The sequence below is a fragment of the Penicillium brevicompactum genome (genome assembly GCF_028827555.1).
Source record: "Penicillium brevicompactum strain IBT 35665 chromosome Unknown utg000007l_segment0_segment0, whole genome shotgun sequence".
NCBI lineage: Eukaryota > Fungi > Ascomycota > Eurotiomycetes > Eurotiales > Aspergillaceae > Penicillium > Penicillium brevicompactum.
In genome coordinates this window covers 1,711,563-1,729,633 of record NW_026623210.1, presented here as the reverse complement: position 1 = coordinate 1,729,633, position 18,071 = coordinate 1,711,563, and the positions used below count along the sequence as shown (strand labels likewise).

The window sequence follows — 18,071 nt, the reverse complement described above, 5'->3', positions numbered from 1 at the left end:
TTCCCCTTCATCATACCTAGCCACGAGAAAATCCAAGCATGTCTCTGGAATCCACTTCAGCGCAGGAATTCCTTGAACGATTTGAGTCCCCTCCTTCTACCTCGGAAAGCACAGATGCACTGAACAACGAGCTATTGGTACTTCGCGATTCAGAGTTGGGCCCACGCCTTGATCGTGCAATGCGTGAAGGCGAAGACATCCGTTACCTGTACCAAGCTATGCAGGATGCCGTTTGGATGAAACGAGAGACCCTCGTCAAGGAGCTCCTCAGGTGCAAAATGCCTATCTCGTCCACCTACGTACAGACGGCTGCCGAGGCAAAGGCGAAAAATATCTTGACAATCTTCTTTGACAACGGCTGGGATATCAATACGCCCTTGGATGAACTGACTCCACCTGTCCTTGCGTGAGAATCTATTCCCTATTCTATCCCTTCCCAGCTAAACTAAGTCGATTCTATTCTAGTTCTGCCCTTGAAGACAGAGAGATGACAGAATGGCTCCTTGATCGTGGCGCTGATCCGAATATGCGATGTGAACTCGACTACACCCCCTTACCCATGCTGTTCAAATGTTTGATGTGCCGACTGTCGATCATCTACTTGATCGTGGTGGGGATGTTAACAAAGGCGAGTTGGTATACTGGGCCATTGGTCGATACCGTGAAGAAAACCTCGAAATGGTCAAATTTCTGATTGACCGAGGTGCTCCCTTCAATGCTCTTTTGCATGAGAATCATGAGCATTCTCGTCGGTTGTTCCCTCACTATACACGGACTCCTCTCCACCTCGCGGTGTCCTCGAAGAAACATAACGTGATTCGTTATTTGATCCAGAAGGGTGCAAGTGTCGATATCAAAGATTACAAGGATAAAACAGCTGTGGAGTGTGCAGATGAGGACACACGAAAGATCATCATGGCGGAGATTCAGAAAAGAAGTCAGTAACTTGCGATTTGGTGACATGATCCAGTATCAACAAGGCTATTTCGCAAGTATCTAGTCACATTGCTTGTTTCCAAGGTTCCTTCGTCTTTTTCCCTAGGATCACTCGCTACCAACCTAACAATCTCATAAGACATTTGAGCCTTCAGGGCTACCACTACCGAGAATTTAAGTAGTCAATTTTATCTTTCAATTCCAAGGTTCCACCATTTGAGCCTCTACCTAGCCCCAGGAGACCATGAAATTCATAAGCAACCTTGGAAGTTCTAACCTCGGAACCCTATGGCTAGGTTGAGACCAACCTCATTATTATTTGTGGGTGTGTCAAACCCAGCTCAGAAACACCTGGACATCTTCGAAGGGCTTTGCACACCCATTAAACATCCATGGATAGTTTTAATCTGCACATTGAGTCCAGCTTTTGAATGTGCCCCAAAGCAAAACACAATACTCTCGATAAAGGTCTAAAATAAACGCTATGTTGATTTCAAAGATAAGACTAGCTTCTCAATTTCCCAGGTGCATGCCAGCAGTACCCACGAAAATAATCTATTCTTCAACCCGACGAGCCTGGAAAGTGTAAACAAGTCTGGCCAGCTCGACCTGGCCATTCTTCGTCACCACAACACGGCGAGTGTGGAGTCTCTGACCATCAATGATCTCAAAGCCCCAGACTTGCTCAGCAGTCCAGCCAGCTTCGGCATTCTGCACAAAGCTCTGCATGAAAGCCTCCTCTTCGAGGAAACCATCGCTCTTCGATCCGTCGACCAACGTCTCACCCTTCAGGAACTTGGCGACTCGCGCATCATCCTCGGGTTTGCCGACGGAGGATTGGATGTCAAGATCCTCGATCTTGGCGAAGTGGCGCGATTGGCCGACCAACTTGCCAAAGATGTGGTCGGTGTGCTCTCGCTGTTGCCAGTCAAGAGTACGAGATTCCTTAGTGCCCTGGATTCCACCAGTGAGAACAGACTGGCCGTCGACATGGAAGATCTCAGGTTTTTCGCTGTCTGGGTACTGGTGGATGTAGATGGTCACTTTGGCGAGGGAGAGAGCCTTGCGCGTGATCCAACCCATTCCTTGCTAAGGATTGTCAGTGGGGTATACTGTGGGTTTCGATTTATGTATTTGGACAAGGGGGTAGTTAGGTGTTTCGGGGTTGTGACGCTTTGGGTTTCACTCAATTTTGAGTTAGGGCTTCGGGGATTCATACCAGAGCGAGAACAGGGTCTGTCGGGCTGGACAAAGCGGACTCCTGTTATGAATGAGCTTGAGGACCATGGAGTGTGTGAGTCGTTCATTGTACCATTGCCCATTCACCGCTAAGGTTCTTGATAGTGACGTCTGCTGGAACGGCCATTTTGGAAGTAGCTATAGCTCGGGATGCGGGGTAGAGAAGCTTGGAATGTGTAGGATGAGCTGGAGATCAATTGAAGATGTTTAAGGAGACAAAATTCAGAAGAGGAACTGAATAGTTATATACTCCGGTACTTGAGGAAGAACTACGGAGCACCTGCGAGCTTGTCTGTCGTCAATTGCATGTGGTCGTGGGGGGTCCGAGGCTTGACACGTGCTTTTGCTGACTAACCACCTCGTCACCCCGGGGCCTCCTATGTTTACCCTCTCCGATGCGGAGCTGCAGTCCAAAATGGCCTTCAACAAGAAATATGCCGGATTGCCGGACTTGGTAAGCTAGCCTCATTTAATCCCCTCAATTTGGACGCTGCTGACGTCCCAGGATCCATCCCCGGATATTTACGAAACCCCCGACCTGACCGATGAAGCATCCACCCTCCCCGTAAGTGCAACTGAACAAGACGTCATTGGCGATAACTGATCATGGCCAGACGGGGACCATCCGCACTGAATCCGACCATGACGACTCCAGCTCCGACATTGACCGTGAGGGCGTCAACGCAGACCAAGCGCGTTTGCATTTCATGGGCGCGGCCGTGGATGCCCGTGATGCCAATTTCTCCGACAGCATCTCAATGAAGCGTCAGGCATATCGGAGCAAGGATACGAACCGTCGCCGGAAACGCACAGATGGCACAGAGGAGGTTGGGGACCTAAGTGACAGCGAAGACGAATCGGTGGAGCGCAGACTGGCACGGTTGCGGAGAGAAGTCGAAGATCTCAAAGTGGAGATGGCCAACCAGAAGACCGAGGGCGATGCGTCACAGAACACCACTGAAAAGACAGAAGATTTGGGCGATGGTGTTGCGGAGCTGAGCCGCGCCTTGGACAATCTTCACGCTTCGCGAGGCGCCACGCCATCGCACTCGGCTGCTGCATTGTTGTCACAGAAACTTGGATCCGGAGCGGCGCCAGATGCAAAGTCCCAAGCTTCAGGCACACCTGCCGTTGCCTCGGTTGCAGCGCCCCAGCCTGCCTCTGCGGGCATTCTCTCCCATGCAGCGGCATTTGACAGCCGACTAGCCCTTCTCGAGAGCTCGATAGGCATCTCCAATTCTTCAAATCCGTTTGTTGCCGATGGAATTAACGACACAACGCCACACCCCGTCATCCCAGCCCTGGATCAACTCACCTCCCGACTGTCAGCCCTCACCGGCCTTCTGGTCGGTACGAACCCAACCTCAGGCGCACCCAGCGGCCCGGGAATGACAACCCCACACCTCGAAGCTCTCTCGACTCGCGTGCGAAAGTTAACAACAGACGCCGAAGCCCTGACTGCAGCGCGCAGAAAGGCATTCGACGCCGCGAAAGCAGCACATAATGCTCGTCTGGCGAGCTCAGACGCTGATACACCCGCAATGGACGCATCGGCAGATGACGAACACACAGCCAAGATCCAGGCTCTCTACGCTACCCTCCCAACCATCCAATCCTTACACCCCTTGCTCCCCAGTGTTCTTGAGCGTTTGCGCTCCCTCCGTGCTTGTCATGCTGGCGCGGCCCATGCTGCTGAATCTCTTGATGAATTAGAGAAGCGCCAGGCGGAGATGGCATCGGAGATCGAACAGTGGCGAGAGGGACTGACCAATGTGGAAGAGAAAATGCGACAAGGCGAAGCTGCTCTACGCTCCAATGTTGAGACCGTTGAGCCCTGGGTGAGGGATTTAGAATCTCGCCTCGGGCGTCTTGAAGCGCCGGGGCAGTGATTTGCTTCATCTACTTTTGATCCGGTTTGAATAATACCCAGTTAGCATATGCCTCGAATATGGGGGCTTATGTGTTTTAAGTTTGTCAATATTCCCATCCATATCAGTGAACAAAACCAAAATATTCTTTTCATTCAAGTATAAATAAGCTCTCAATCAAGCTCTTACACGTTTTAGAATCTGAACCCTAGGCTCCATCCTCGGCTCAATCCACCACCCACGCAGCAAAGCTCTCGCATGCTTGCGAATAACCTCAAAGAGCTCGATCGCACGCGTACCGCCAATAGAGCCAAGAATGTGTCGCTCAGCAATACCAGTAGCCGGAACACCAGGTCTCAAGACCGAGATCCCAGTAAATCCATTCACAACATATACACTCTCCCACGCAGAGGTCGGCAGTGCAAGACGGAGTCTGCCCTCGTCTGTATCCAGCGACTTTTCATCCAGCGAAGCCTCCAGGACAACATAGTCGAACCGATCCCAAAATTCACCTGTTGACTTCATGCCCTCGTCTTCTGTTTTATCATATACCCAACCCGACGAAGAATCTTGCTGTAAGAAACGTGTCACGCCAGTCTGGCAAGCCAGGTTACCCAAGTAGACATTGATATCCGACTGCGCGGAGATATCTTTGGACAAAGCGTGTTGACGGTGCAGAGCATCAATCGCTTGTCCACCAGGGTAATTAGCGGCGGATGCAGGTAAGAGAACGAGACTCGATAGCAAAAACACGCCGAAGGAAGAGACCACGAGAGCCCGCGTCGCCCAGCGCGCAAAGAAGGAACGCGAGCGGTGGGTCCAGAGGAATCCGGCGCCCAAAGCCGCAACGGACGTCAAAGACGGGATTACATAGATAATGAACCGCCACTCCTTGTGAGGCTGGAAGCTATAAAGTGCAACAAAAGCCACCGCCGGAATGAGGAGTGCGGCTGCGCTCTTCCGTGTAGCAGGTTGTCTTAAAGCCACTGGGATAGCGAGGAGATAGGAAAGGGGATTGAAGAGGAGGCGGGGGAGCGCGTTGAAAAAGTAGAAAGACCAAGGCTCTGTTCCCCACTCTGACGATTGGCCGGCCAGCACATTGAAGCGGAAAGCTTCGAATTCAGGCCACAGTGGGAAGCTCTGCCAGAAGGCTCCGTCTATGCAGACTGTCAAGGCGAGGCCGCTGACCAGACCGACCAGACCTGCGAATATGGCTCTGGGGATAGTGACTTGGCGTGTTGCGAGGAGGAATAGAGTCTGGGTCCCGACTAGAAGGGCGAGTTCGGAGCGGAAGACTATACCTGCGATCGTGAGGAGGACCAGAGCGAGACTTCGCTGGTTTGGAGATAAATTCGGTCCGGGCAGAAGAAGCGTGAATGCTATGTTCGTCATGCCGAAGGCGAACATGTTTGATAGTAGTCGGGACGCATAGTATATGATGTGGAACTGGCTTGCTTGGAGGATGATGTACCAGATAGCTACGGGCTGGCCGAAGCTGCGGCGCAATCCATTTGCATAGATTGCCAGAGATGAGGCATTGAAAAGTCCCAAAATCCCTCGAACTGTAGGTGCTGTCAGTTGGAATGTAGTATTGAGTTGGGGTCCACGGGTGTCATGGTACCTAATAGCTGTTGGTTGATGCCCGCATTGAACCAGATCACAGGCTTGGAGAGCAAAGCAAGTCCCACAGCACCTAGGGCACTCCGGGGAACTGCCCCTGGAAAGGCGAAATGGTCATAATTCGTCCGATTGAGAGTCAAATCATTCCAACCCTTAGGCAGACCGTGAGCTATCAGGTCATGCGCAGCCTGAACATGGAAGGACTCTTCGACTTTGGTATAAGGAGCGACGAATAGATGCAAGAGAATCAAAGCCGGAAATAGAAGAGCGAGGAACGCAGCTGCTAGAATCAATTAGTCAAGACGTGCGCGCATGTATAGAGTCAACGAACCAAATCCCATGGTGACTTCCGAGGAGAGAGTTGCGGAGATCTGGCGGCTTCCCGCACCTCACCTTAACATCATCCGCAACTCGACGCAATGTTTTTCTTCGGCCTGGGGAAGCTGTTTTATGGTATGTGTACGTTCCTATCATGATGAAGCTCTGCTAATCTTCATAAAGTCATTATCCTCATCATCAATGCCATCGCTATCCTCTCCGAAGACCGCTTCCTAGCTCGCGGTATGTCCCACCTACCCACCTCGCGAAACAGCTCTAACGGATAACTAGTCGGATGGGGTCGCACGCAAGCAGAGCCTGGATTTGGCGCGTCATACGATAGTACAAGTGTCAAGGCCAAGACCATCAATCTTATCGCGAGTGTGCGCACCGTGATGCGAAGTACGTTTTCCCCTCTGAACCCCTGCCTCGTTGATTCTTGGGACTTGGAATACTTGGAGATGGCCTCGATGTACTGACCAGTCTACTACCAACAGTACCTCTTATCATCATCAACACCGTCATCATTGTGTACGAGCTGATCCTCGGTTAAATACGCCGCGCCGTCTACCTCTCCACCGCGAGCCGAATGCTACTGAAACTGATCACCCACACTTGAACTCTCCAATCTCGTATTCCAGCGACTCGCGCAACCTCTATACCCCTCCCAGTCGAATGGAAGTCAGAAACATCCAAGGCAACACCAATCGCGACACGATCCACGTGACCGATCTCATTGGACTGTGATGATATCCTATAGGGATAACACAATTGTACCACCTTACTTGGCCCACGGAAGGCATTGGCTACATCTGCCTGGGAACCTGCTTTGGACACAGTTCTGTATATAGATGCTAGAACTGACGCAATGAACGAGATACGGCAATGTGAAGGACGAGGATTCTAGTTGGATTACGTTGTATATGTATTCCGTACATGTATGCCAACCCTCTTTCTTTTCAGCAGCACAAGACAAGCAAGGCATCTATACGTATGGGACGAGATGCAAGTAAGAAGAGTCGAAACGATTCGCTTTGCAATGAGATAGAAGAAGAAACAACACCTGAGACCAACCCACGCTAGGAAAAGAAAACAAAACCAGAAAGATGAACGCCTCTTGTTGAACTCAGGTATCACGCGTTCATGATACAGCAGGAAATGATACAGCAGGAAGGAAAGAGAAAAAAAAAGATGGAAAGAAGAAGCGCGATATCCGACAAGATCCAAAAGAATCTAGAAAGACATTGTGGAAGAACCACGGGAGAATGGCAAGATCATGACTGATAATACATCCTTGGGGAAGCTATGTGCAAAGCAGAAGCACTCGTATATGCAGGTGCAGGGGTATCTCCGGAGTCAGAAGTAGGACGGAACGGGGACTGGGTGTTCAAGAGACTTTCTTGAAACTGAATGATCGCCACCGGTGAGTGGGCTTATCGGGCGTGTGATGATCTTTGTTAAGGGGATCGTTGCCCCGAATTGGCTTATGGTTGGAGATTGGAGGGAATTCCCGTGGCGAGACGGGGGATTGAATGGGTGGAGAGACAGGGCTTGGTTTGATAGGCTTGGGTGCTGTTGGTTGTGCTTCTGTCGGCGCTTCCGGGACGGATTCGGGGAGAAGGGGTGAGGTGGAGAGATCTGATGTCGAGACTCGAGGCTCTTTGTCCTTGTTGAGCCGTTGGCTGAGACTGCGACTTCCTCGCTTGAGGAACCCGAAGCTTGTTGACTTTCTGGGGGATCCATTCTCAGTGCCGACATCATTTGCATCGGCTTTGCTGGCCTCGATGGCTTTCCTCAACTCCTCGGCCTCTCGCCGCTGTCTCTCTCTGTTCTGTTGCTCTTGTTCTTTCTGCCGAGTCTTTTCATTCTTATCCTTCTCTTTTTCCAAAGCACGCCGTTCTTTTCGCAGTTGGTGGTCACTCTTCTTCGGGCTCAACGGAGGGGTCGGTTCATCGGGGATCGGCGGTAGAGGTGGCTGAGTGGGTTGCACAGGCTGAGGGGAAGTTGGCAAAGGTGGCATGGGCTCCGAGGCTTCTTCTGGGTATGTGGATAGTGGAGGTGCCGTGGGGATGCGTTTGAGGGGAGTATGGCGAGAGGAGTCATCAGAAGGAAGCTGCGTGGCGCTTTGTGCATGAGATAGCGGAGTCGAGAGCGGGTAACCATTCTGTTTACCGGCTTCGCCCGCTTCAGGAACTGTGCCGGTGGATGCCTGGTCTTCTTGGGCTTGCTCCCGCATCACGGCCTCGAGGGTGGTCTCTTGATAGAACAGGACATAGGCACACGCCAATCCAGGGCGGTCTCCGAAGAAATTGCGTACATAGTTTTTGTCAACCGGTTCCACAAGCTCGTCATCGAACAGCAGCCAGCCGCGGTCCTCGGTCTTGATAATGGCAACGTAGTGTCCGTGGTATGGTCCACCACCGATGTGAACCACCACCGCGTACAATTCATAGAGACGATCTGGGTCTTCGGCATCATCTGTGGTGTTGAACAGACGAAGGTGGTAAGGATACACGACACGATGGAAGAGTTTCTGCAGGCGTTGCAGATCTTCTGTATACTTGAAACGCTTCAGATGCAAAGCCAACACACGGGGCAATCTTTTGATCTTCATACGCTTCTCCGCTTCCTGAAGACCTCCGCAGTTGTCGCAGTGGAATTTGTTGCGCTCGCAGAGCATTTCCTCCGCCGAGAACTTGCGGAGACACGAAGTCACTGATGAGTGTTGTTCTAGATCGACCGATAGATCGAGAAACACCTCGTCTCGTTGTGAGACCTTCTCACAAGTGAGACACTTTGTCTCGGATGTCAAAGTGCCCTCGAACAGCTCATGAACCCATCTCGTAGTATTTGGCGATTTCGAACCCGCCGGTGCCAGCATCCCAAGAGAGTCCGCGCTCTCGGTGGGTGGCAAGGCCTTCTCCGCGAACGCTTGTTTTGTGGCTTCCGTTTCGACGTTGGCGACGACTTCATTGAGCAGTAGATTCAAGAACTCATGTGCATCCTGATGCATCGCAGAGCGGAACATTTCATGTTCTCGCCGGAGGACGTCTAAAAACTGTTGTGGGCGCACCACGCCGATGCGCGATTGACTCCCCGCCACCGACTCAAAGATGTCCTTGAGCGAGGTGAAGAGCGATTCCGACATTCCGTAACTAGCCGCATTGTTCTTTGTTTCCAATATCGGGAGAGTCTGCAATGCTACCTTCTTCTTGTATTCTGCCGAGTCCTTATCTTCTGGCTTCTGCGGTTGGTTCGGGGGTGCGCCCGCCTGGCGCGCCGAGGGTGGCGAGGCGGCCTTCTGCTTCGCTGCCAGTGCCTCGGCCTCGAGATATGCGGTGGGATTCTGGTATCGTAGGTTCGTTGCGAGGGCAGCCTCGAGGCTTTCGAGTGGCGTTCGTTGCGGGTAGTTGATGACGGCTTCGCGGAAGGGCACTGAATAGTAGAGACATTGGAGGATGGAATTACAGTAGCAGGTATTGCCGTACTGAGCGCGAACGCAGCATGGTCAGCGTGTCACTCGTGAATTGGGGCAGGCGCACACTCACATTCTCCATGCCAAAGAACTTGTCGCTGCCATCGTCACGGATCGCCCCCAGATCCTGTAACCTCTTTTCCAGCGGGGAGATCTGCGGGGCGATGTCTTTTTTCACGGGCGGCGCTGTAGCCGTGGGGTTGGAGGCCTACGCGGAGTCACGGTTAGTCTCAATTCCAATGGCTCTCGCGGAGTGCTTGAGGCGTCTGCTGTGCTACAAGGTGCCGGCTTACCCCATTCTTCGAGCCTTTAGAGAAGAGCCCCTTCATGATGGCTTAGTGAGTGGTGGCAGTCGGCATTGGTGAAAGAGAGTAATCTGGAAGAGCCGGGGAAATGGACTAGTTCGGATACGTTGAACGTGTTCCCATAAAGTTTGGGGCGGTCCACGGGTGGGAATGGGAAGTGATCGGAGGAGAGAGAGAGAGAGTCCGTCAAGCGCAGGGTGAAGCGGAAGAGAAGGGTTAGAGAGGAGTATGGAGTAGTAAGGTAGTGAGTATAAAGAGCCGAGAGGGGAATAGGAACCAAGCGATATCACATATTGTCTTAATACGGGAGAACTCTCAGGTAACCAAATTACTGCGGAAACGTCCAGAAGGCCACTCCGCATCCTTTCTTGACCTACCCTTTTCATCCTAGCCCGTTGAAGCCACGTGGAGACAGGTACAGGAGTACTCCAATCGCCGATTTTCTTATTTTCCTTTTGTTTTGTTTTGACGTACTATCTACTTGGCTTGTACAATGTGAACTTCGACTTATCTTGGGGCTAACAGTCTGTCGGAATGCGAAACTCGAGGCTTCCGGCGGTACCGCAGCCCCCAATGCCCATCCTCCACTCATTGGCCGACGCCCTTCCCCAGTGGTCTCCCCACGTCCATGGGACAGAATCCCCTCTCCGGCCATTGGAGCCATGAACTCAGTCCGCTCCGCTCACTTGATTGGCCCCTGCCCGCCCTCGCTCACGGGCCATGTGTCCGCCCCTCGCATGGCGTGCCGCAACGGCCAATGGTTATTCACGCCGTGGAGCAAAAAAAAAAGTGGCGGTGGCCCCGGTCCTTGAAACGGACGAGATGTGTTCCTTGCGGATGAATCAAGGCTCTCTCTCACATCGTAAGTCATCGTAAGATGTTCTCAGATTGCTTGATACTTTTCATCCGCAAGGGGTGAAAAAGACCACCTGGATTCCACGCTGCTCGGCCGCCGTCCGCGCGATCTATTCGCGGCACGTCGTGCATATCAATTTCATTCTCGGTTCCAATAGGCCCGTCCAGCCACTCCTTTGTTCCCCGTACTCCGGACACTGTGCACGTTCCCGTGTAATGAGGGACTGTGGTCGGCATTGACGTTGGAATATGAATATACCGTACATGCGTACTCCGTACAATGAAAGGAGATCATCCTCCTGGAGGGGGGGCATCTACATAAACACCCTATGAGATCGGGCCAATTTAAACGAGGTATCTAGGCGGCAATGCAGGAGACCATTCAAGGCGCTCCGTCCGTTGCCGGATCCGTACAAAGTGGGGGTGGCGAGGCATAAGCTTGACTTTCCAAGGGGCTCGTACTTGTAGGAAAAAAGGCGCACGTTGAAGACCGGCAATTCAAGATAGGAAAAAGCAACCAAATACTAGCGCTCCAAGTAGTATCCCGACATGACATGGAAATGCCCGTTCTATGTACGCTAGTTCCGATCAATGACGTTGCCCGGGGCTGTGGAGTAGATCGGATTGTCCCGAATGGGTGATTTCCTGCGTACTGCATGTATAAAACGGGCAAGTATGGTCCCTCTACTCCGTATTACACTCTGGACCTTGCTGTATGACATCGGAATGCAGTGCCTTGAAACACAAAGGCAAATGGCGCCTTTTTCATTTTCGCGCATAAGCCGCATGAGTCATTTTCTTGAGGTTGCAATCAGGTTGCAATCAAGGGAACTGTGTAAATCCGGGGAATTTAGCCACTGTATATCATCAAGAGGTCAGTGCCCCATGTGTATGGATCCATGGCTCTTGGGGCGACCTGCGCGCGAGACCTGTAGGCTCTCTGGTTTTTCAACGCCAAAGTATGGATGTGTTGGTTGGCTTCGCCGGGAAGACACACCTAACTGACGACGTTGTAAGGTAGCATTTTGTATGTTCAAGCCACTGGGTAGGACGTGGGATTAAACAGCGCTTGGCTTACGCGCAGCTGGCCGTTACAACAAGGAAGCTCCTTGGAGACCTTGCCGTTGGGCAGTTCTGGAAGTGATCGGAAGAGCCCCATAAACAAACAGAGCAAACACCGCTGATTCATGAAACGGTGTTTGCAACCGGATAAACTCTCGGGGAAATTACCCCAAAACAGCAACAACCACCCAATCAACAGCAGCCTCAGGAGACCACAAGATCCGTGTATGAACCCTGATAATTAGAATTGCGCCGAGTGTCTCTTCTTTTATGACGTCCTGCCGTGTGTCTCTTCGCTCCGTTCGAGCAATTGCCAGTCCAGTTGGCGCGTCACCCCTTCGCCTGAGTCACTGTACCCTGCACCGTCGAGTCACCTTGAATAAAAATAATATCCGAGCCCCCACCATCCCCCACCAAACTTCTCCCCGCCGCAATCGCCAGTTTTCCTCCTCCTCACATCGCACTCAATCCGACGACATGGGAAAAGATAAGGGTCCCACTTTCAACCTCAAGACCCCCAAGGGTACTAGGGATTGGTTCGGTTCCGACACCCTCCTCCGAGACCGCATCTTCAGCACCATCTCGAACGTCCTGAAGAGACACGGCGCAACCGCGCTCGATACCCCCGTTTTCGAACTGCGTGAAATCTTGGCTGGAAAATATGGTGAGGACTCGAAGCTCATCTACGACCTGAAGGACCAGGGCGGCGAGATCTGCTCTCTGCGTTACGACCTCACTGTGCCTTTCGCGCGCTGGCTGGCTATGAACCCCGAAGTCCGCAACATCAAGCGTTACCACGTTGCAAAGGTCTACCGTCGCGACCAGCCTGCCATCCTCAAGGTAAGATAAGACTCGAACCCCCTCAATATGCGTTGACATGGCTTACATTCTCTTCAGGGCCGTCTCAGAGAGTTCGTACAGTTTGACCTGGATATTGCTGGAGTTTACGACCCCATGATCCCCGACTCTGAGATCATCCGAATCATTTGTGAAGTTTTCGAGGCGCTGGGATGGAACGGCCGATACACTATTAAGCTCAACCACCGCAAGATCCTTGACGGTGTCTTTGCCGTGTGTGGTGTGCCAGAGGATAAGATCCGACCTATCTCCAGTGCCGTTGACAAGCTCGACAAGATGCCTTGGGCGGATGTGCGCAAGGAGATGGTCAATGATAAGGGTCTCGACGGCGAGGTTGCGGATCGCATTGAGAAGTATGTGATGAACAAGGGCTCCCGCGAGCTGCTCAACACTCTCTTGCAGGATGAGGCGCTCAACGCCAACCCCATTGCCAAGGCTGGTCTGGACGACATGGCCTTGATGATGGACTACTTGGAGGCATTTGGTGTGTTGGACAAGATCTCCTTCGACATGTCTCTCGCCCGTGGATTGGACTACTACACCGGTGTCATCTACGAGGTTATCACCGAGGGCTCTGCTGGTGTGCAGGCTTCCTCCACTGAGGGCGAGAAGCCCGCTAAGAAGGGCAAGGGTAAGCCTTCTGAGGATGATGACCGTTCCAACGACCCCTCCGTCGGTGTTGGCAGTGTCGCCGCTGGTGGTCGCTACGATAACTTGGTCGGCATGTTCGCGCCCAAGGCCCAGATCCCTTGTGTCGGTATCTCATTCGGTGTTGAGCGTATCTTCTCTATCACCAAGGCACTTCTTGAACAAAAGCAGAACGGCGCCGCTCTGCGCAGCAGCGAGGTCGACGCCTACGTTATGGCCTTTGGTGGCAAGGGCTTCACTGGCATGTTGAAGGAGCGCATGGACATCTGCCAGAAGCTGTGGAATGCTGGTGTCAAGGTAAGCACATCTATTCGTTTGCCTAGGAAAGAAACTGTACTAACACATGTCCAGGCTGAGTTCTCTTACAAGCTGAAGCCTAAGCTTCCTCAGCAATTCAAGGCCGCGGAACAAGGAAACATCCCCTTCGCTATCATTCTCGGCGAGGAAGAGCTTGCCGCTGGCAAGTGCCGCATCAAGGAGATGGGTCTCCCCGAGGGACACCCGGAGAAGGAGGGTGTTGAGGTCACTCTCGACAACCTGGTTTCCGAGCTGCAGACCCGTCTCGCCAGCAAGCAGGATGGACTTGTCGGCTCTCTGGCCGAGCAGCTGAGCAGCACAACTGTCTAAGTCGCCAGGCAGTGCAATATCCCACACCATTTCTCGATCGTCACTTACGTTTGTTTTGTTCTTCTTGTTTCTTTTCCCTTGAGCGTGTTTGTTAGAAGGGTTTCTTCTTCTCAAAATTACATAGATATCTTGCATTGTCAAACCCGGAGCTTGATGGCCTAAAAAAGATCCATGGATATGGGTGTTTTCAAAAATATACCTACATTTGTCAGATCTGGGCATGGAAGTGCCAATACCCAACTCATTACATTCCTATTCCGTTCTCTCTTCGCCAGGCCTGATTAGACTACATGCAGCTCCGAAGGTCACCAATGACCAGCGCAAAAAGCCGGCAGACATGAACCTTGAAACACTTGAAATGCTTGCATAGATCGACAATAGAAGTACAGAGACATACATATACAACAACCCCACACTAATAACTCTCAGCATTCTTCATCAAGAATGACTTGACAAAAGGCAACCGATCTACAACACCCAACCCAACACTCCGAGCCCAAGCAACAGGCCCTTCCCCAGGCACATTGTACATCTTATGGAGCAAGTCACAAGCACCACCGATCTTAGCATTGGGCAAGTACCGCTCCGAAGAATAACGCTCAAGTGTAAGCAAGTCACCAACATCCATACCGTGCGAAACGGCATACTGGATCGTCTTAGACAGAGAAGCCACATCTGCCAGTCCGAGGTTCAAACCTTGGCCCGCGAGCGGGTGAATGACATGTGCAGCATCTCCGACCAACGCGACGCGCGGGGAAACGTACTGCGCAGCATGTCTAAAACGCAAGGGGAAAGAAGCGACTGTTCCATCCTGCACGCCGGTTGCGGGTGGAGGGATTTGGGATGGCAGAGGGGTGTGCTGTGTCCGCCAGGCGAGCTCGTCTTGGTGGGAGATGTCTGAGGTAGAGGGCATGCCCATCATGTAGCTGAGATCCGTCATATCGAGACGGAAGGCTGCGTTGACCATTGCGAGGAAGGAAGGTGTTGAGAGAGACTTGAGGTAAGCTGCGTTCTCGGGTGTAGTGGACCAGACTAGGGTTGCGTGGTTATTTGGGAGGGGGAGGAGGGCAATTGGGCCACCGAGAGCAGGGAGGAAGCGCTGGTAGGCAGTGCGCTTTGAGGCTGGGAAAGGAGGGACGGCAAGATCGCCTAGCGCGAGGGTTGCGACGATGCCATGGCGGCCGTAGTCCCAGCCGTGGGTTGAGATGTCGGCGAATGAGCGGACGGGGCTGTTGATTCCGTCTGCGCCAACGAGGAGGCGGGCTGCGATGCGCTTTGGGGTCGATTCTCCTGGGCCGGTTGGTTTGATGGAGAGGACTGGCCAGGCGGAGAGGTCGGGGCCATCTGGTTTGAGATCTGAGCCGGTTTCGATGGAGGCGACGGTTGAGTTAGAGAAGAGGGAGAGATTCTCGTCGCCGGACTCTGCGATTCGGCGGAGGAGTGCGCGGACCAGGTTCGCGTTCTCCGTCATTGTGGCTACTGTGCGCGGGTCTTCGAATGGGGATGTCTCCATTGACCAGTCGAATGATATTCGGGACCCGGTTTGGCCGTCCCAGACCTGCATATCCTGGTAATCCTGCACGCGGTCGACATCGAGGTGTTCGTATGCGCCAATTTGGCGCAGGAATGACACCGACGAGGGGGTCAAGCTGCTGACTCTGTTGGAGAATTGGGTTGGTTCGAGATTCCAAGATTTGGCCTTGGCCAGGTCCTGGGTCTCGATGAGAGCCACTCGGAGCTTGGAGGTAATCGGAGATGCCCCTGGAGCATTGATATCAGTAGCTGGCCATGTTGCCTGCAGGACGTATACATACGGAGTGCAGCCAATAACCCTAGGCCCGCGGGTCCGCCTCCGACGCAAACCACGTCGTAGAGGTCAGGAGAATCGGCTTGGGATGCAAATCGCCGCCGGCCAGCGCCAAGTCCATGGCGGCAGGTTTGGCAGACGTACGGCCGGAGGACGGCTCTGGAAATTGGACGCATTTTGTCTGGTGCTCGGAGGTTGAATCGGATGATCGAAGATAGACGTGGGATGGACAAACAGTGCAAACAGACCTGGTTACCTGATTGGGAAGTATAATAACCTCATCGTTTCAAAGTAGTCATCCATGGGTAAGCAACGAGCGAGCATTTTATCTTGGAGGGCTGTAAACGCTCCAGCATATGATTATCAATCTACTTGTTGAGCACTTGAGGGGCCCATCACCTGTAGGGATAGCAATTGATAAGTTATGATGGTATTGCGGGTATGAAACGGTGATAAAGCTAGTAAATGAGACCGACACGAATTGCTATCCCTAAAACACTCTGTCCAAATAATGTGCCGAGTCAAGATGGGTATCCTAAACAGCCCCGAGGGCAGCTGCGTCAGAGTCACGGCCTTCTCCCTCCCCTTCCATCTCAGCAACGAATCTCTCCCACGTAGAAAGAACGCCTTGATAGAATTCAATGTGTGAATCGGCAAAAGAACCAAGCCCATCTCGGAATTCGACCGCCTTGATACGTTCAAAGTCTGCGACTTCACGCACAACTTCCTCGTCAAACATCTCGGAGGTAGTCTTTGCAGACTCCACTTCCCGGGTCAGCTCATCGATCCGAAGTTCTAGCTTCCGAACGCGCTCGCGACGGGACTGCTCATGATCGACGCCGCGCATATCTTCCATTTTCGAACGAATAAAGGAGGCGGGCGAGGAGGTGAGCGGGTTGGAGGCGTAATAAGCGGCCGGGTTGGCAGCGAGGGAATCGCGCTCTGTCACAGCCTTGTTGCGGTAATCGACCAAGGCCTCGAAATCGAGCTGCTTCTGCTCGCGAGTCTTCAAAAGGGTCTTCAAAGACATGATGTAAGACTCTGTATCACGTAGCGAGCCAAGGTAATTCTGATCAGTGTGCTCCTTCAACCCGCGCATTCCGCGCGCAGTCTCCTCCACCGAAGCCGCGAATACCTGTAGCGGGACTTCAACAGCAGGCTCTAGCTGAACAAGCTTACGGAATTGCGTCGCCAGCTCGGCATAATCAGTTTCCAAATCGGATTCACGGCGCGCAACGCGAGCGACGGTCTTCTCCACATGCGATAGATCCTCATCAAGCTTATCGGCCTTCTCGCGCACCTCGATAAACCGCCGATCAGGCTTGTGCACCTTGGAAAAGGCGTTGACGAAAGTGTCGGTAAAATTATCAAAGATACCGGTAGCAGCACCATCCGAATTGGTATTGGTAGATGTTCGAGTTGAGTGCAGGCGCATGTGAGCATTCCAGTCCGGCGATTCCAGGAAGATAGTGAGCAGCGGGGCTCGTCGAAGCACGGGGTGCAGAGTCAAGCGCTTCAAGAACCGATGTAGTGACCATGCTCGTCGCGTCGTGAACTCCGTGCCAAACCGGTCTCCGCGCACGTACTCCATCTTGTGCTTATCCGGGAGCGGCGGCACCGCGCATGCTGGATATTCGCGGTAAAGCGTTTTGTATAGGAAGTAAAAGTCGGTGAATCGTCGCCGAACAGTGAATTCGGGCTTTTGGAAGGACTTGAAGTCAGTCTGCTTCTGTCAGCGATTGTTCGTTCGAGCATCTATACTCGCCTGGCACCTAGGCAGCAGTAGAAGAGAGAGGTATGAGGCATAGGAGGCACATACATGTGTTGTGACCAGGTACGAGATATATGCGTCTTTTGTGCCGTCATTCTCTTTAAGAGGGGAGTCAACTTGACACTCAAGGACCCCATCACCGATGCCCGCCAGGTCAACGGCGTCGGCTCGCGGGCCGGCCTGAGGCTCTTCATGGGCGGAGCTCATTCTCCGCTTGCCATTGGCGTCGTGGCCGATTTCGCTCGATTCTGCGGCATCAGTGCCAGCGGTTGTAGGGCGCGACGCATCACTGTCTGGGTCGTGCTTCCAGGAAACACTGTCGAAGTCGTCGTGTTGATCCATCGCGGGGGTGTCGGTCGGCCGTGATCACCCGGCTGTGTGTTTTGAGAACTCCAGTCGTACCAGCAATAGCTATTTTCAAGGAATATGGAAACGACAATTCAAAGGGACTGCAAGGGCGAGAAAGGTGGGACGAGGGGGTAGTTTTGGAGGTTGGAGGTGAGTTCGATGATCGCCCTTCCCCAAGGCGGAGTTCCCGAAACAGCGTCATCGCTCTTTGACGTCTGATAATTTACGCGCTACGGAGTACATGCTTTACCGTCATGATCTTGGTGGGATTTACTTTGCTCATGAAATTAGTGACTTCTTCGGGCATTATGCAGAGCATATGTTCTTATCAATA

General features: G+C 52.6%; 9 protein-coding genes across 9 annotated transcripts; 4 read left to right on the top strand and 5 right to left on the bottom strand.

Annotated features, from left to right (window-relative positions):
• Positions 1–38: 38 nt before the first annotated feature.
• N7506_011400 (ankyrin repeat domain-containing protein) lies at positions 39–945 on the top strand (the record flags this gene model as incomplete). Its single annotated transcript, XM_056960693.1, has 3 exons — positions 39–406; positions 466–610; positions 634–945. The coding sequence occupies 3 exons, from the start codon at positions 39–41 to the stop codon at positions 943–945; spliced, it is 825 nt and encodes a 274-aa protein (XP_056806848.1).
• Positions 946–1,491: 546 nt separating this feature from the next.
• On the bottom strand, positions 1,492–2,302 carry N7506_011399 (uncharacterized protein; the record flags this gene model as incomplete). Its single annotated transcript, XM_056960692.1, has 3 exons — positions 1,492–2,025; positions 2,156–2,197; positions 2,249–2,302. The coding sequence occupies 3 exons, from the start codon at positions 2,300–2,302 to the stop codon at positions 1,492–1,494; spliced, it is 630 nt and encodes a 209-aa protein (XP_056806847.1).
• Positions 2,303–2,554: 252 nt separating this feature from the next.
• N7506_011398 (Dynamitin subunit 2) lies at positions 2,555–4,064 on the top strand (the record flags this gene model as incomplete). Its single annotated transcript, XM_056960691.1, has 3 exons — positions 2,555–2,629; positions 2,681–2,740; positions 2,790–4,064. 3 exons carry the CDS (start codon positions 2,555–2,557, stop codon positions 4,062–4,064), a joined length of 1,410 nt encoding a protein of 469 aa, XP_056806846.1.
• Positions 4,065–4,220: 156 nt separating this feature from the next.
• Positions 4,221–6,004, bottom strand: N7506_011397 (dolichyl-P-Man:Man(7)GlcNAc(2)-PP-dolichol alpha-1,6-mannosyltransferase; the record flags this gene model as incomplete). Its single annotated transcript, XM_056960690.1, has 3 exons — positions 4,221–5,605; positions 5,665–5,946; positions 5,995–6,004. 3 exons carry the CDS (start codon positions 6,002–6,004, stop codon positions 4,221–4,223), a joined length of 1,677 nt encoding a protein of 558 aa, XP_056806845.1.
• A 78-nt stretch (positions 6,005–6,082) lies between these two features.
• On the top strand, positions 6,083–6,534 carry N7506_011396 (YOS1 family protein; the record flags this gene model as incomplete). The annotated part of the gene is made up of 4 exons (XM_056960689.1): positions 6,083–6,116; positions 6,165–6,224; positions 6,273–6,383; positions 6,479–6,534. The coding sequence occupies 4 exons, from the start codon at positions 6,083–6,085 to the stop codon at positions 6,532–6,534; spliced, it is 261 nt and encodes an 86-aa protein (XP_056806844.1).
• Positions 6,535–7,368: 834 nt separating this feature from the next.
• Positions 7,369–9,785, bottom strand: creB (uncharacterized protein; the record flags this gene model as incomplete). Its single annotated transcript, XM_056960688.1, has 3 exons — positions 7,369–9,468; positions 9,530–9,664; positions 9,750–9,785. 3 exons carry the CDS (start codon positions 9,783–9,785, stop codon positions 7,369–7,371), a joined length of 2,271 nt encoding a protein of 756 aa, XP_056806843.1.
• Positions 9,786–12,155: 2,370 nt separating this feature from the next.
• Positions 12,156–13,811, top strand: N7506_011394 (histidine--tRNA ligase; the record flags this gene model as incomplete). The annotated part of the gene is made up of 2 exons (XM_056960687.1): positions 12,156–12,518; positions 12,576–13,811. The coding sequence occupies 2 exons, from the start codon at positions 12,156–12,158 to the stop codon at positions 13,809–13,811; spliced, it is 1,599 nt and encodes a 532-aa protein (XP_056806842.1).
• Positions 13,812–14,226: 415 nt separating this feature from the next.
• Positions 14,227–15,794, bottom strand: N7506_011393 (putative ubiquinone biosynthesis monooxgenase (Coq6); the record flags this gene model as incomplete). Its single annotated transcript, XM_056960686.1, has 2 exons — positions 14,227–15,572; positions 15,626–15,794. The coding sequence occupies 2 exons, from the start codon at positions 15,792–15,794 to the stop codon at positions 14,227–14,229; spliced, it is 1,515 nt and encodes a 504-aa protein (XP_056806841.1).
• Positions 15,795–16,153: 359 nt separating this feature from the next.
• On the bottom strand, positions 16,154–17,731 carry N7506_011392 (sorting nexin-4; the record flags this gene model as incomplete). The annotated part of the gene is made up of 2 exons (XM_056960685.1): positions 16,154–17,341; positions 17,438–17,731. 2 exons carry the CDS (start codon positions 17,729–17,731, stop codon positions 16,154–16,156), a joined length of 1,482 nt encoding a protein of 493 aa, XP_056806840.1.
• Between the last annotated feature and the right edge of the window lie 340 nt (positions 17,732–18,071).